The sequence below is a fragment of the Ziziphus jujuba genome, chromosome 3 (assembly GCF_031755915.1).
Source record: "Ziziphus jujuba cultivar Dongzao chromosome 3, ASM3175591v1".
Lineage (NCBI taxonomy): Eukaryota > Viridiplantae > Streptophyta > Magnoliopsida > Rosales > Rhamnaceae > Ziziphus > Ziziphus jujuba.
Genome location: NC_083381.1, coordinates 22,125,574 through 22,141,796, shown reverse-complemented (window position 1 = coordinate 22,141,796; position 16,223 = coordinate 22,125,574). Strand labels below are relative to the sequence as shown.

Below are 16,223 nucleotides of genomic sequence, written 5' to 3'. Positions count from 1 at the left end.
TAGTTTCAATCCTTACCCATTTCCATGTCGGGTGGGGAGATGTAAACATGGATTTTGTGCTTAAACTATCGTTCATAAAGAGAAGGTACGACAGCATTTAGAGAATCAAGCAAGATCCGGATAGCGATTAAAGTTCTACTTGGTTGTTGATTTAAGGATGCATGCTTCAGAAGCACTTTATGGTTAGCGTTCGACTATGACCAAGACTTGTAGATCGTGTTCTCGTGGCCTAGTTTGAATATCCTTAATTAGTCGGCATGAGAAGGAAAGTTGCACAAGAGGAAAGTTAAAATCCACTATTAGGCGTGATGGTAGTGATAGTGGATGAGGTCTCTATTATACTTGCTAAGTTAAGCTGCTCAGGTTCGGAAGAAGAGCTATACAGTTGTGTGTATACAGATACACTTGGAGCGAGACTCAACTACTACATCGCCTTCTACCACAGGCCAATGGACAAGCAAAGTACAGAATTCACACTTGGAAGTTATGTTGAGACCGTGCATCATGCAATGTCAAAAGAAGCTGGATCGAGCAATTTCCATCGATAGAATTCGTTACGATATTAACTACCAAGCGAGCATCGAGGTGTCTTCGTATGAGATTCTATATAGAAGGCAGTGTCGAACCCTACTATATTGGAGTGAAGGGGGTGAGGAGAAGCACCATACGATGACCAACCTGAATTGGAGGCAAACACCTACGAATGACTATGAATAAGGTGAAGGTCATCCAAGAGAGTTTAAAGACCGCTCAAGATCGACAAATGAGTTAAGCCGACGTGCATGGAAAAGATGTTGAATTCGAAGTCCGAGATTAAAGTTTGAAATTATCTCCGTAGAAGAGAGTCATACGCTTTGGTTGATAGAGAAAGCCAAGTTCTTGTTACATTGGTTCTACGAGGTTATTGGAAGAATTGGTTTTGTGGCATGCAAGTTAGTATTTTCGGGAAAGCGGACATCGGCATGCAGCGTAATTCACGTATTGTTGCTACGAAAGGACATCGAAGACCTGTCATGTAAGGAGCGACTAGTGTAGATTTTTAAGTCATGAAGAGTGCGCATGGGTCAATAAGACTATTTTCTCAAGTAAAGTCTCGTGGTGAATTAATCTAGTCAAGGAAGCGACGTGGAAGCTCGAGGCACAAATCCGCAATCAATATTCTTATGTGTTTCAGCGACGTAAGAAATTTCGAGAATGAAATTTTTGTAAAGGGGGAAGATTGTAACACCCCGTCCCGAAGTACACCGGAAATTTTTCAACTTTGACCGAGGTCGATCGTTGACCGTTGACTGAAGGGGGTTAAAAGTTGACTTTTTGACTTGGGTGCAATTCTAGGTTGACTGAGGTACCATTACGAAGCACACGTTGGCACGAGTTCGTAGACTAGTAGCACGTCGAAAACGGAGCTATGGTTTGAAAGTTATGAGCAAAACAAGTTGATGTCCAAACTGTCTAAAGGATGCTAGAGTTGACTTTTTATTCATGCAAAGTTGGGCTTTGACTCATGCATGGTTGTGAAGTGCTCGTCGATACGAGTCCGTAGACTAGTGGCACGTCCGATTTGGACATGTGGTTTGAAAGTTATGGACCTTTAGAGTTTTTCAAATACTATATTATTTTAATATTATTTTTAAACCCGTAACAATGTGCCACGTGTGACTTAATAAATGTGATCATGTGTCACCATGTTGAGATGCCGCATGTCAACCGTGTTTAATATCATATTATTTTTATTATTGTTATTTTATATAATAATATTATTTTTTAATATTATTTAATTATTTTTATTTTATTTTATTTTATTTTCCTTTTTCTTTTTCTTTTTCATTTTCTTTTCTTCTCCCCACGTGGGGAAAAAAGAGGGGGGGGGGGGGGGGGGGGACACGGGGGAAATTTCTTTTTCTTCTTCTTCTTCTTCTCCTTCTTCTTCTTTTCTCCCTCGACGGGTCCACTTTCCTCCTCCCTCATCTCCAACCGATTGATCACCGGGCGGAAGGCAGCAGGCCACACGCGCTGGACAGACCGGCGACCCACGACGGCACGACCTCGGTCACTCAATCTCCGGCCGGTGGGGTGGCTAACGCGCCGAGATCTGCCTCCAATGCCGGCGACCGGTGTGTCGCTGGTTTGCCAGTTTTCCGGCAGCCACCGGTCGTGCAACCGGTCTTTTTCCATTAATTTGGACCCTCTGATTCCGATTCTGAGCTCCAATTAACTCAACTCCCATCGATTTGCAAGATACGAAGGGATCATAACTGGCCGAATCTTTCCGGCGAAATTCCGGCCACTGCAGGTTAAATTGAACTCAATAGAGGTCGGTAATGTGATCCTCATCTCACAAGCTTTCCATAAACATATAATTTGTCAATTTTGGTTAACGTTTGTGTTAGACCCCCTTGGGTACCGGGTATTATTTATCCGAATAAAATATTATTTTATTTGACTGTGTATGAATTGTGTTCTAGGAGCACGGATGAGTTGTGGAATCGATCCTATGGTGGATCCTGGTTTAATTGCGTGCTCTAGGTGAGTGACCCACCTTTAAAAAATATTTTTGGGTAATTAATTATATTTATGTGGTGTTAAATTGAGATTTTGAATTTGTGCTCATGTGGTGGAATTTAAAAATATTGGTGTTCTGGTGTATATGTGGTTAGCGCGCAGGTTATTATGTCTCCCGTGAGTTGCCATTGGACCATGGACAGGCAAGTTTGATATAGTGCACATAGCCGCCCCCCTCCTTGGCCGGGATGACGGTTTCAGCAGCGGTACTGTCGGGACGCCGAAGTGCCATTTTCAAGTTTCTCTCTTTAATCTCCCCGTCAGTCGGTGCTCGGAAAGCTGGGTATCAGAGGGCATCACTGGTATATGGTGTGGTGCGTCAAGTATAAATTTTCGGATATAAAATTCAAACCCCAAAGTGTTTAAAAATTATTTATTATAATTTATTACATTTTGTTTATATTTGGGGTATTTATCTATTGTTTATTAAATTAATTGATCCTTTGGTTTTCGGGAAGTACGAATACCGGATTTTGCAAAAATGTTTTAAAAGGGGAACATTTCCAACGGAGCGAATAGTGAGGGTTTTGAGAGAAAGTATTACCTTCAAATGTTTATTTATTTAATTGTTCGGTATTGATTACTCAAATCCCTTTAATTGTTATATTATTAATATTAAAAGTGTTTAGTAGATAGGGTCACTCATTGAGATGATTAGCATTTCACGTTTTTAAATTCCGTTCCCCTAAAAGTATTTCTTCTCTTTTTCTTCTCCATCTTGTATTGCTTCCTTATCTGTCATTTTATTAATTCCACATTTATTGTATAATGCTCTGTATACTGTATTGGACGTGTAGTTATTATTTATGCACTGAGTTACTGTTACTCTTTGAAGTGCTGTAAATTTGTGGAAACAATTTGTAGTATCGTGGGAGGAATAAGGGGATGTATATAGAAGTGTGTTTTCAGTACAGGAAAGTTTTGGTTAATCCTACCCTTAAGGGAGGTGCTGCCGGATTTTTCGTTGGAAGATTCGGTGCTATTTCCCTGGGATTAAGGCTTGTCTAGGATTCCGAGAAGAAATCTTGGACGGGTCCTGACACCTAATGTGCATGTTGTAACGAAATCTTATATATAGAAATATATATATATATATAATACATCTTTTATTATCAATTCCCTTATTTAGATGCTTTTATAGTAAACATTTAAATATTAAATATAATGATAATTAATGTTTAAATCAATATTTAAAATTAAACTATGAAAACTTTAGCATTAAAACTTTTATTAAATAAAATCAGGAATTTCCTTACCAGAAAATATATATATATATATATATATATATATATATATATATATATATATATATATATATATATATATATATATATATATATATATATATTTGATACTAGGTTTGCAAATTTGAACTCATTCACATTATTATTCGTTCGGAGGAAATAATAAATTTTACCCTCTATCTTAAATTGTCCGGATCACTCTAGTGCTCTGAAAGTTTATATTTTCTCCTTTTTGAGCCCCCAAAAAAAAAAAAAAGAGTTTATATTTTCTTTTAATATACATGTAAAATCTATCATATGGAACCCATATACATTTGAAAGGAGAAAATACATGCTTTGTTGTATTGTAGATAGTTTCCATCACACAGCCTGGTATGAGCACGTGAATTCTGTCCGACCGACTTTTCTAATTATTCTTAATTTTTTTTCTTTCTTCAAATATATATTCAGATAAATGAAAAAAAAGAAGAAAAAAAAAAAGGAAAATACAGTGTCTTGAAATTGAAAACATCTTTTCAAATGGTAGGGGTACATAGAGCTAATTTTCAATACCCATCAGTAAAATAACATCACATTAATTGCATGATATCGAAAAAGTTTATTTTGGGAGAATATTTGTATCCAAAAAGTTTTTTATATAAATATTTGTTGCAACTGATATGATTATCAATGCAATTCATTTTTTTTCCACCCAAAAAAGAAAAAAGAAAAAAAAAAAGAACAAATTATATTCATAATGAAAAAAGGATACATAAGAGTCTAAGAGGGATTTTAGCCATAGAGAAACCCTCCTCCACCCCAAATACAAGAATTGTTACAATTAATCCCAAAAGCCCCAAACCATGAGCCACCCAATAGGTGGTGCTAAGTGAAAATAAAGACACACTGAAAAGAAGGTAGAGACCCGAGTAAGCTTCTAACAGCAGACAATAGAATAAATAGAAATCATGTAGTTTTGACTTCTGAAACAATAATAGAGTTCATCCAGTTTTGAATTCATGTTGATACAAGCAATAAGTAATTGAGCTCATTTTATGAGTTTATTTTTTCATATATATATATATATATATAGATTTTGTAGTTTTAAAATATCTAAAACCAATTGAAATTAAACCAACAATGGTCTATGTATTATGTCATCAAAAATTAAATTTTATTGATGATTATTATCAACAATAATAAATAGCTTTATATTATTTTAATTGAAATCTGATTTACAAGATAAAGCAACTAGAGATGTTTAGCTTTTATTTTCCGTCCATGAAAAGAAAAAATAAAATACAAATGTAAATTAATGTGAGATGGAGGGGAAAAAAAAAAAAAAAAAGCATGTGAGAATGGAAACGTGATCCGCAAATCATTATTATTAGTTTTTTTGGTTGAAGCGGTCCGCAAATTACCATTATTATTATTATTATTTTTACGAAGTGATCCACAAATTAGGCTTTTTTAAATCAGTGGGCCTTGTCTTTGCAGCAGTGGCTGAATCCAGTAACATTACAAGTCCAACCTAATTTTGGGCCACATAGAGCCATGAAATTATATTTGGGCCTTTTCTGGTTGAAATTTAGAGAGTAACTCTTGGTTTGGGTTCTGGAGACTGGACCTCCTAATTTTAGGTAATTTGTACATTATCAAAATATTTTGCTCTAACTTTTTCCTTTTTGAAAATAATATTTTGCTCAAATTTTGTTAACCATTTAAAATAAAATATCAGTTACCCAGGAAAAAAAAAGGGTTGGGTTTTAATAATTTGCATTTATTGATTTCTTTTTTATATATAGAATTATGATGTTACAAAGGTAATGAAACATATAAATATAATGTATGATCCTCAAATTTACCCCAAAAAAAAATATATATATATATATATATATACATATAATTTGTGGATATATACATATAATTTGTGATCCACAATAAAGAACATACAGGGAAGTGAAACAAAAATATAACAATTTCACTTATTTGGACACAAATAAAAATAAAGATATAAAATTTATTTCAAACAAACCATGAGCAACTTTTACATTTCCTTTGTATTTTGTCCATATGACTTCAAAAATCCCTTTTTTAATTTTTCCAGCATAAAAGTTAATGCCATTTAAATTTAAATGGCATAAATATACAATTTATATTTAAATTGTTCTATATGATAATGTATAAAAGATTTTTTTTATTGCTATTAATTAATTATATATATTATTAATTTTTTCATGTTTTTTCAAAATATAACTTTTAAAAAAAAATTATTCTTAACAAAATTGTACAATATGAACATTCAAAAGCATAGAGTCATTTTAACCATGTCAATTTTTTTCCTTACCATATGCTGATAAGATGTTTAGAATCTATTAAAAAAAAATTTTAAAATGTTTATTTTCTTTTTAACAGAACCACTAAAAATGTCTCATATCCTATTCTATACAATATTTCCACATCTTATTCTATACAATCAATCATATATTAAAAAAAAAAATTTAAAAAAATTATTATTATTTTGTACAATAAAACAAAACACGGTTCAAAGATAATTAAAAATTTATGGTAAATGATTTTGAAGATGAAGAAATATGGCAGACTCTCATTTGGGCATTTTTATGTTTTTCATTTGAACTTTCCATTCCTTTCTGTGTGAGCCAAAAAACGTGGTACATGTTCCATGCTGTGAGCTGCCGCTTGGCGCCTCCATTTTGTATTTGTGAGCTTAAAATAAAAAATAAAAATAAAAAATAAAAAATCTCCATAAATGGCCATGTTTTTATGCGCGTCGTGGTCTTTCTGCTTCATCTCCATTATCTTTCTGGTTTTTTTGGGGTCCGCTGTTGCCACTCAAATCCCACTTCGTCAATTCCCTCTTCCTTCTTTGTTTTCAATTTTCTTTTTCAAATTTTTTTCTATAAAAAAATAAAGAATATATCCTTTGCTTTTATAATTCGGAGGATGCCAAAGTTCCATATACCACCACCAAAGTTATATTCTCTAATTTTGATTTTAAAGTCTCTCTCTCTTTTTCTTTCTTTCTTTTTCTCTATTTTTCCCTCTCTTTTTCTTTTCCCTCAGGAATGAAAATTCTTGAAGCAAAACGAGATCAAAGTATTTCTCTTTATTGTTCTCCTTTGCCTTTCTTTTTGTTTCTATGTTTTGCTTTCTTTGTGCTCTGGTTGTTTTTAGTCTGAGAGATTAAAGATTTGAGGGCCTTCCAAAAGAAAGAACCTGGAGATGGAAACTGTGGTACTTGATGGTATAATTAATAGGCTTCTTGAAGTTAGAGGGAATCCAGGGAAGCAAGTTCAGCTTTCTGAGAATGAAATCAGGAAGCTTTGTCTTGTCTCCAGGGATATTTTCTTGAGGCAGCCCAATCTCTTAGAGCTTGAAGCACCCATCAAGATTTGCGGTACTTTTACCTGAAAACCCATGTTGTGTTTGATCTTATTTTGATTCAAAGTTGTTTTTTTTTGTTATGTGGGTCATGATCGATTTTGAATTTTGCTGGGAAATTCTGTTCTGGGTTTGGATTAATTTGTGCCGTTATATCAATTTCTGGGTTTGGATTAATTCGTATTTTTATATCAATTTCAGGTTAATAGTGTTTCCCTTGTGCTGAGGGTGTCTCACTTTCTTTCTGCTTTGCATATGTTATACTGATATGATAAAGTATGATTTGTTGAATGGTATCAATTCTGATGAGCAAATTAAATAATTTGTCACTGGAAATGAAAAATGATGATGCCAGGGAAGTTATGGAACTATAGGTGTCTTTTACATTTTTGTGCAAAATTTCTCTCCCAAACAAATGAGCTGGTAAAAACATTGAAGCAAAAAAGATATTCTGGGTTGTGTTTGAGGGATATGAGTACTGAGGGAGATGAACTTTTTCAATATATTTTAGTTTGACCTCCGGCTTGTCACCCAATGTTAAAAAGTTGCATTCCTGAATCATGTCTTGGAACTCTAAAGACTGTCTGACGATTTTCATTATCATACTGTAGGCTTTGAAGGATGTTGAGAAAAACATTGAACTTTTTAGATTTCTTGCATGGTTATAGACCTAGTTTTGACTAGACTTGCGGACCACAAAGATAATAGAAACATTTAGCATCATTAGAAAGGGTAACCAAACTGAGTTTCACTAGAGGGTGAGAAAGTTTGGAAATTGCAAAACTTCTTACAGGTAATTTCCATTGGAATTTGGATTTTTGCTCTGAAACTGTAATGTAAGACTGTTTTGCCAGTTGTATTGAAGCAATTAACCTTGCACTGTTTCCTTGGTTTGCAACAACCAATACCAGCCATTGTTTAACTTACTGTAATGAAGTCACTTATATCTATACGTTCAAGCGCCTATTTCATTCTTCACTTACTAGAAGTGGGAATAAAAGTGAAAGCCAATGTTTCATTGCGTAGAACCTCGAAATGCATTGCACTAAACCAATCTGCCTGCCTAGACCAACTCTTTCAGTCTGTTGTTTTCAGTTTTTACTTATTTTCCTTAGTTGATACCGCATCATGCTGAAAGTGCAGAGAAACTATTTTTGAAAAATAATGAGGTAGATGGATGTGTATAGTATTTTACAAAGTAGGCAATGAGGTTTGAATTCATTTATATTGAATTATACAAACAAACTTGTGATCAAATACTGCCTGTACTACATGCAGTTTGACTAATTTAATACAAATTAAGTAATTATTTTATTAATGTCGATTGTTTATATTCTTAGTCTTATCAAAAAAATAATAATGTGAATATTCATTTATGTCATCCAGGTGATGTCCATGGTCAATATACTGATCTCCTTAGACTTTTTGAGTATGGTGGATTACCTCCTCGTTCCAACTACTTATTTTTGGGCGATTATGTAGACCGTGGAAAGCAAAGCTTGGAAACAATATGTCTTCTCCTCGCATATAAAATAAAATATCCTGAAAACTTCTTCCTTCTGAGAGGAAACCATGAATGTGCTTCTATAAACCGCATATATGGGTTTTATGATGAATGCAAAAGAAGGTTTAATGTCAGACTCTGGAAGATATTTTCAGAGTGTTTCAACTGCCTTCCTGTGGCAGCTCTAATTGATGAAAAGATACTCTGCATGCATGGCGGGCTTTCTCCTGAGTTGGACAATTTGAATCAGATAAGGAACATAAAACGACCTACTGATGTTCCAGAAAGTGGTTTGCTGTGTGATCTCCTCTGGTCCGATCCAAGTAAAGACATCCGAGGCTGGGGACCAAATGATAGGGGAGTTTCCTTTACATTTGGCCCTGACATAGTGGCAGAGGCCATCCGGAAGCTGGATCTTGACTTAATTTGTCGAGCTCACCAGGTTTGAAATGTCTTTTTATCATAAACATTTATGAACTTGGACAACCTAGATGGCATTCATGGAATGGATAATATCATTTTTGCAGGTTGTGGAAGATGGATATGAATTCTTCGCTAATAGACAACTTGTAACCATATTTTCAGCGCCTAATTATTGCGGTGAGTTTGATAATGCGGGTGGCATGATGAGTGTGGATGAGACTTTAATGTGCTCCTTCCAAATATTAAAGCCAGCTGATAAGAAGCCAAAATTTGGCTTTGGACTTGCAGCTTCAGCCAAGTCAGCTGCTCCAGCGAGATTCAAGGTATAGTTATCCCTTCTCATGCCAAGCATATGGGCTTTCTATGTGTAAATAACAATGGAGATATCCATTTAGCAAAAAAATTATTGATGGATTGCAAGAGAATTTTGTTCATTGGTAATTGATATGAGAAGAAAAAATATTTTTAGGCGTTGATAAAATGCCAAAAGTTTATATCTGAGAGGATAGTAAACTAATACTTAAAATGGAAAAATGGGCTAATGTAATGCTGTATATTGAAGTAGTAAGAACTTGGCTATCAAATTTAACTTTAGAATTATAAATTTGATCTCTTTTAAGGCTGCGTAGAGAAGATTCAAGGGTGAAGCATTTCTGCAGATCTCTGAACATATTTTCTGGAACATCGATGTTATATGTTTTACCACGATCTATTGTTAATAACGCTAGCAGGCTTGCAGCTTTTCCATTGAACTCTTTTGATTTTTCTTTGTACAGTCATTTCTCGGTGCAAAGGGCTAAGAACGTTTATTATGAGAGGAGTAGATTGGTGGTTGTTTGAGTATATAGCCAAAGTGGCAATGAAAAAGTCTTCGAGTTTCTATTCAGCACAGAGGAAAAACACAAACTAGCTACTTCCCTCAACCAATGATGATGCAAAAAGTATTTTCTGCTACCAAATTTGAGAGGCTGCAATATTATTATTTTTTTTTTTTTTTTTTTTCATAAGATGGGGTTGGGAGGAGTTTTCCTTATCTGGGATCTTGGTCTTGCTTTTCCCATGTAGAAAAATATTTGCAAGACTTGGTTCCATTTTTCACATTTTCTTTCGTATTTCCTTTCTCATTGTATTGTAGTCAACAAAAGATTGAGAAGGGCTTTGAGGGATTACTTGAGGATTGACATTTTCTGTTGTCTTACTTGAGGGTTTGGCTTCCTACAATTCCTCAAACCTCGCATTTAATGGAGGCTTTGTTTTGTGTCTCTGAGTTATATAGCAGGATGCTGTGGACTCCTTTTATGGTTATTTTATAAATTCCAAAAAGGCTATAGTTTTATTGTTTATTTTTTTTCTTTTTTTTTTTCTTCTTAACCCCCCAGAAAGAATACAATAAATTGAAATGACATTAATTTACTAGTTACTACTATGATATTTAAATAATGTTGTTAGTATAATTTTTTGTTATTAAATTATTTGGGCCATTTATTATTTTAAATCATAATTTAATGATCTAATGATAAATTCTATAGTTTAGGTAACATTGATTAAAACGGAGATGCCATTTGGAAAAATAAATAAATTAATTAATTAATTAATATTTTAATATAGAGATTATGAAAACAACGACAATTTTTATCAAATGGGGAATTTAGTGAAAGAAAACTTTTTTTGTTTCTTTTTGGCTGAAATATTGAGATGAAATATATGATGTAACAAGCCCGTAAAATCAATAATTTGACACGTCCATTTCCACTTAACACCATAAGAGATCAACTCTAAATGGAGAGATATTAGGGTTTTCTTTTTATTTTTTTAATTTCTTTTTGGGCTAAGAAAAGAAAAAATACTCTCACGTATAGAGAGCTTCAAAGTGGAAGTTACACCTCAAATTGCCATCAAAATTTCCTAGTTATAAAAAGTCCAAGATTCCATTCCATCCGGACCACCTAGATTAGACATTTTAACTTTTTGATCGTCCATTTTACACTTTTTTTTTACTATATATATATATATATATATATACTGATTATATGAACTTGGCGGGTTGGTCCTAAACTGAATTTCCATTGCTTTGCTGCAATACCTTTTTATCTTTCTAACCAGGCAATCATTTTCAGAAGCTAAGCGATTTCTATACATCCAAATTATATAATAGTGGTCCTTAGTTTCTATTCCCCACTGACACAAAAGAATCCAAAAAGCTGGTTTTGGGGTGCAAACCAGCTCGTCGAAAACTATCACCATGAGTGATAGGTACCTGATTCTCACGTTTAGACTTTAAGTGGAAATGGACCCCAAAAAAAAAAAAAAAAAAAAAAAAAAGTATGTCTGAAAAGTAATTAAATATAAAAATTCTGGTAGTGAAATTTTGTTGTAGAGTTTAATTCTAGGTGGGATTTTGGTGGAAGACGAATCTTATCTCGTTTTATTGCAAACCATATAACTTTTTTTTTTCTTTTGGTGGGTTTGGATGTCAAGAGAATATATTTTACAGTCATATTATTCATTTGGTGGGTTTGGATGTCAAAAGAATATATTTTACAGTCATATTCTTGTATGACTAAGACTTTGGTTTTTGTTGCTTGGTGAAAAATTGAAGTTTTCATATTATGAGACAAAGGATCGTTTTGTAAAAGTGAGTGGAAGAGATTGATCTTTCAAAAGCTTGGAAAGTTTAGGTCGATTTGGTCTAGGATAGTGAGGGATTCCAGTTGCACAAGTTGAAAACTAGTAGCATTTGGAAAATGGTTATGGTAACATTCCAGTCGAAAAAAAATTTTTTTTTTTTTTTTTTGATAGTTCAGCATTTTATTTTGAAAAATGGGAAATGTTTTCTTGTAGAGTTTATAATTCCGTTGAACAAATCGAGTTTTTATCATCATTATTATTATTATTAAGAATAATAAACTCATCAAAGATAAGTAACCAAGTCTTTTCAAAAAAAAAAAAAAAAAAGAAGAAGCTAAGTAACCAAGTCCACTACAATGCCCATTAGAAGAAATTGGGCTCAAATTAAGCTTCTTAATGCACAATGGGCTTAGTATTTGTAGCCTGCTTTAGAAAAAAAAGAATATTCAATTCAAAATAACACAAGCTTGGCCTCTTGTTCACCAAAAAATAAATAAATAATAAATAAGGGCTTGGTTTTTTTTTTTCTCCCTTTTAATAGAAATATTTGGTTTGATTTAATTTTACATATTTTATATTTAATCCGGTTAATGATTAATCAAACTGATGGAGCCACTTTGTTTATAAATTGAATAAAATAAATCAAATTAATCAAACTTCTATCCACATAGACGGCTATATACTAAAGATTTAAATTTACAATCATTAGAAATAAAAGAAAAAATAATTGAATAATATCCATATAAGATAAATATAATATGCCATTGGAAACATCTTAAAATTCTAAGAGAATGAGGCTAAAATTTGCTTAATGCTCCTATTGGACTGAGGTCTTATATCTCCTTTTTCCTGTCTCCAATTCTGCACCACCACTTATATTAGGACACTTCATTTAAAAATTTTCTATCTCTTCACAATTTGGTCACTCGGTTTAGTTTGTTCATTCCTGTTTCTACTTCTTCTTCCTGTTTTATACACATACATACATATATATATATATATATATATTCTTTTTTGTCATTTGGTTCCTAAAGTGCTTTAAGGAATGAAAGAAGAATCCGAACAACAACAATCAGTAGATGCTAAAAATAAATAAACAAATAAAATCAGGTGTTTCTTTCTTTCATTTAATCCAAAAATAATCAAAAATGAATCTAGAGCGTGACTATATTGCAGGGGAATCCTCTAGTTGTTTAGAAATCCAATTTTGGATCTATCTGTTCAAAAACCAAATTTTGATCCTCCATTTTGTCTTCACTCTTCTTCATTTATTTTTTCCATTAATTTTTCCCTTGGCTTGTGAAACTCTTTATTCCCTATTTTCATTAATGGATGAACCCAATTTTTACCCTTTCAAATATGCAATGATGCTGTTATCTGGGACTTTTTTTTTTTTTTTTTTTTTGGGTCATTCATAGGTTTGCTCATGTGATTAATCAGGAAGTTTCTTAATCTTAAATTTATGGGGGTTATATGGATATGAGCAACAAATGGAGAGTTTTAACAAAGAAGGAGAAGGAGAAGAAAAAATAATGGAAATTTAACTATAAAAGAGTAAAAAAAACTTTAAATGAGATGTCATAATATTAGTGGTGAGACAAAATTGGGAGCATGAAAAAGGGATAGAAGATCTCAATCCCTTTTATTTCCTTATGAGTTAGAAGAAAGCTTAATGCTTGTTATATGGTACCCCTGTTTTTCTCTTTTCTCTTTTTGTTGTTTTTTTTTTTCTTTTAAAGAATAAAAAAGAAGAAGACATTTTTATAGATATAGAAATTTTTTTTAACGTTCTTGTTTCCAATTACAATGTAAAACTATATCCTATTTTGTCATAAAATATTGTAATAAGTCTCACTATTGGTAGTTTATCCCAAAAAAAAAAATAAATAAATAAAATAAAAAAATCTCAATACTGGCAAGTGGAAACCTAAGTTTAACTTATTACAATTCCAGCCAAAAAAAAAAAAAAAAAAAGTTTAACTTATTACAATGAACAAAGCTCAGACCACCAAGGTCAACGCGTCTTTGTACGAAAGTCTCACATTAGTTTACCAAAACTCTATACAAAGAGGTGTATGTAAGAAACATACAAGAAAAGTAGTGAAATTTATTTTTGTACAATTGGGGCAAAAAAATTTAAAAAAAAAAATACATAGGTTACTATTATATAGTATATAAATATACATTCTACTAGTTACTACCTTCTCTTGGAGGTTTTCTAGACCAAAATCACAAGTCACACTAAAATATTTATTAACAAATAATTAACAGCTTAACTAACTCCACTAATCTTGTTGTTTTTAAAGTGATGTTCCAATTTCTAGGAATAATTAGTTGTTCATATGAATCAGCAAGATGAAGGATTGGATGGGATGGAAATGGAATTCCAACCACTCTTGAGGATTTTAACTTAAGAACATTTTTGGAATTCATTTATACCTATATTTTCCTTTAGCCCTTTGCACAAGTTTTTTATAAATTGACAATGAAGGTGACTCCAATTCAAAATAACTAGAAGCCAAATAATCATATTGACTCTAAACAAGGGTTTCTATCTTTCTTTCATTTTCTAAAAATTATTGACCTCTATAAGGTTAACTTCTCAATCTAGAAGTACAAATAAATAAATAAATAAAAATATATTTCTTCATAATTTAAAATGGACAAAGACATTGACAATGACAATGTTAGCTTCATACTTATTTTCCCAAAGCATTTAAGTAAAAGAAAAAATAAAATTATGATTTAGGCAACACGCAATGTTTTGTTTTTTTTTTTTTAACTATTTTACTTCATAAAATATTTTGAATGTACTTTTCAGAAATATTTTAAAATACATGAAAAAGTTAAAAAAGAGGAAAAGAACATATCAATATCAACGTACAATACAAGATTATGACCTGAACATACACAGAATTGGATGAAATTATAATATAATTTCCAGTCTTTTGTCGCACCATCAAGGGGTTCATATGGTCCCACGCGTTAAGTGGGTCCCAGTTGTCCTTGTTGGCTTATTCCCTTTTTGAAAGGTTTAAATTCGGTAATACAAACATAAAAATACAGGGCAATCTTGGCTCTCCGTAGACCGTTGACATCGGTGGGACAGCTATTGAAGATGACAATCGGATGGCGACAAGAGAGCTAATTTCGTGATAGCTGCGTAATATTTTGTTTCTGTGTGTCAACGCGTACCGTGTACCCTCGGTTTTGCCACTTCACGATTCACCTAACGCGCTTCGATGACTTCAACAAGTGGACTTGGAATTTTGACCTCGGATGGCCCACCAAAACTCTATTTTTACTGCTCATTTATCGTGTGATGGAGTTTTTTTTTTTTTTTTATTACAAAAATATTTTTTTAAGAATATTTAAAAAAATTAATTAAAGTAGTACTAAAATGATCGAAATTGTTACTTTATATTTGTCTAGAAAATAGTCAAGAGATTTATAATTCACAGGGCCATGATCAAATTTTATCTGATTCCAATATTAACATTCAAATTAGTTTTTGTTCTTTTTCTTTTAAAAAATTGTTTTTTATGGAATATTTTTTTAAAAATTATTGGACTATTATTATTATTATTATTATTGGGAGTTGGAATGTTATCATGTTCATTTTTGTGGTGTTTTATCGACGTTTTATTTGTTGTTTTTGTCAAACTTCTGAACTTCATTACTAAAATTGTATTCCACTTTTTATAGGCTGTATTTCATTTTATTTTTTTAATTCATCGACATGATTTTAGTTCACGGAATTGGATTAAAAAAAAATGCAATAGATGTAGATTTTTAGCATCTAATAAATAGTTCTTAATATGTGTTTTTGTTAAAAACATGTTTTGCACTCTTGTTTGGACAAACTTGTATGCAGTGAACTTATCAAATGATCAAGTTTTGCAAGAAAAATCGTTAATTGAAAATTAATTAAAAATCCCCAACTAGTATTACTTTATTTTAGGTCAAATAGCAAACGTATTCGATTCCTTTTCAATGCGTCTCCATGACATAAGTTTGTTGCACTTAAATAATAAAATTCGTGATATAATGTAAAATGATTATCATTTTATTTTATTTTTTTGCATAAACTCTGCAGTTATGGTTGACCATCAGAACAAAACATCTTATATTTGAACAATCTCTCCTTGCCACAATACAAACTAATTCCTAAAATTCGACCCAAAAAAAAAATTCCCAAAAAGTCAAAATATAACTTACAAACCGAACTATATATCCAAAATTGCTTCATAATCAAATATGTGTGCGGATATATAAGAGTGAAAAGTCAAATACATCAACTCTCTTATTTATTTATTTATTTTGGATTAAATAAAAAATACTGAAAATATAAATATATATCATTACTAGCATTAGGATTTTCTTTTTTCTATTATTAAATTGTATAAAATGTTAAAATTTATATTTATATTTATTAATTATTATATTTTGATAAGTTTTATTTTTCTAAATACATTATGTTA

The 16,223-nt window shown here is 31.9% G+C and overlaps 2 protein-coding genes across 2 annotated transcripts in view; both read left to right on the top strand.

Annotated features, from left to right (window-relative positions):
- The window catches only part of LOC107407530 (probable inorganic phosphate transporter 1-3), a 121,356-nt gene that overhangs the window by 87,327 nt on the left and 17,806 nt on the right, over nt 1-16,223 (top strand). The gene's annotated exons all lie outside the window — the stretch shown is intronic.
- LOC107422885 (serine/threonine-protein phosphatase PP1 isozyme 2) lies at nt 6,452-10,457 on the top strand. Its single transcript, XM_016032398.4, has 4 exons — nt 6,452-7,203; nt 8,574-9,133; nt 9,219-9,437; nt 9,891-10,457. The coding sequence occupies exons 1-4, from the start codon at nt 7,029-7,031 to the stop codon at nt 9,912-9,914; spliced, it is 978 nt and encodes a 325-aa protein (XP_015887884.1). The 5' UTR covers nt 6,452-7,028; the 3' UTR covers nt 9,915-10,457.

Excerpts from the sequence above, each read along its gene's own strand:
- LOC107422885 (XM_016032398.4), top strand. The coding sequence starts at position 7,029 with ATGGAAACTGTGGTACTTGATGGTATAATTAATAGGCTTCTTGAAGTT. Across the intron at positions 7,204-8,573 it reads AGCACCCATCAAGATTTGCG|GTGATGTCCATGGTCAATAT; the intron begins GTACTTTTACCT and ends TATGTCATCCAG. Across the intron at positions 9,438-9,890 it reads CTGCTCCAGCGAGATTCAAG|TCATTTCTCGGTGCAAAGGG; the intron begins GTATAGTTATCC and ends TTCTTTGTACAG.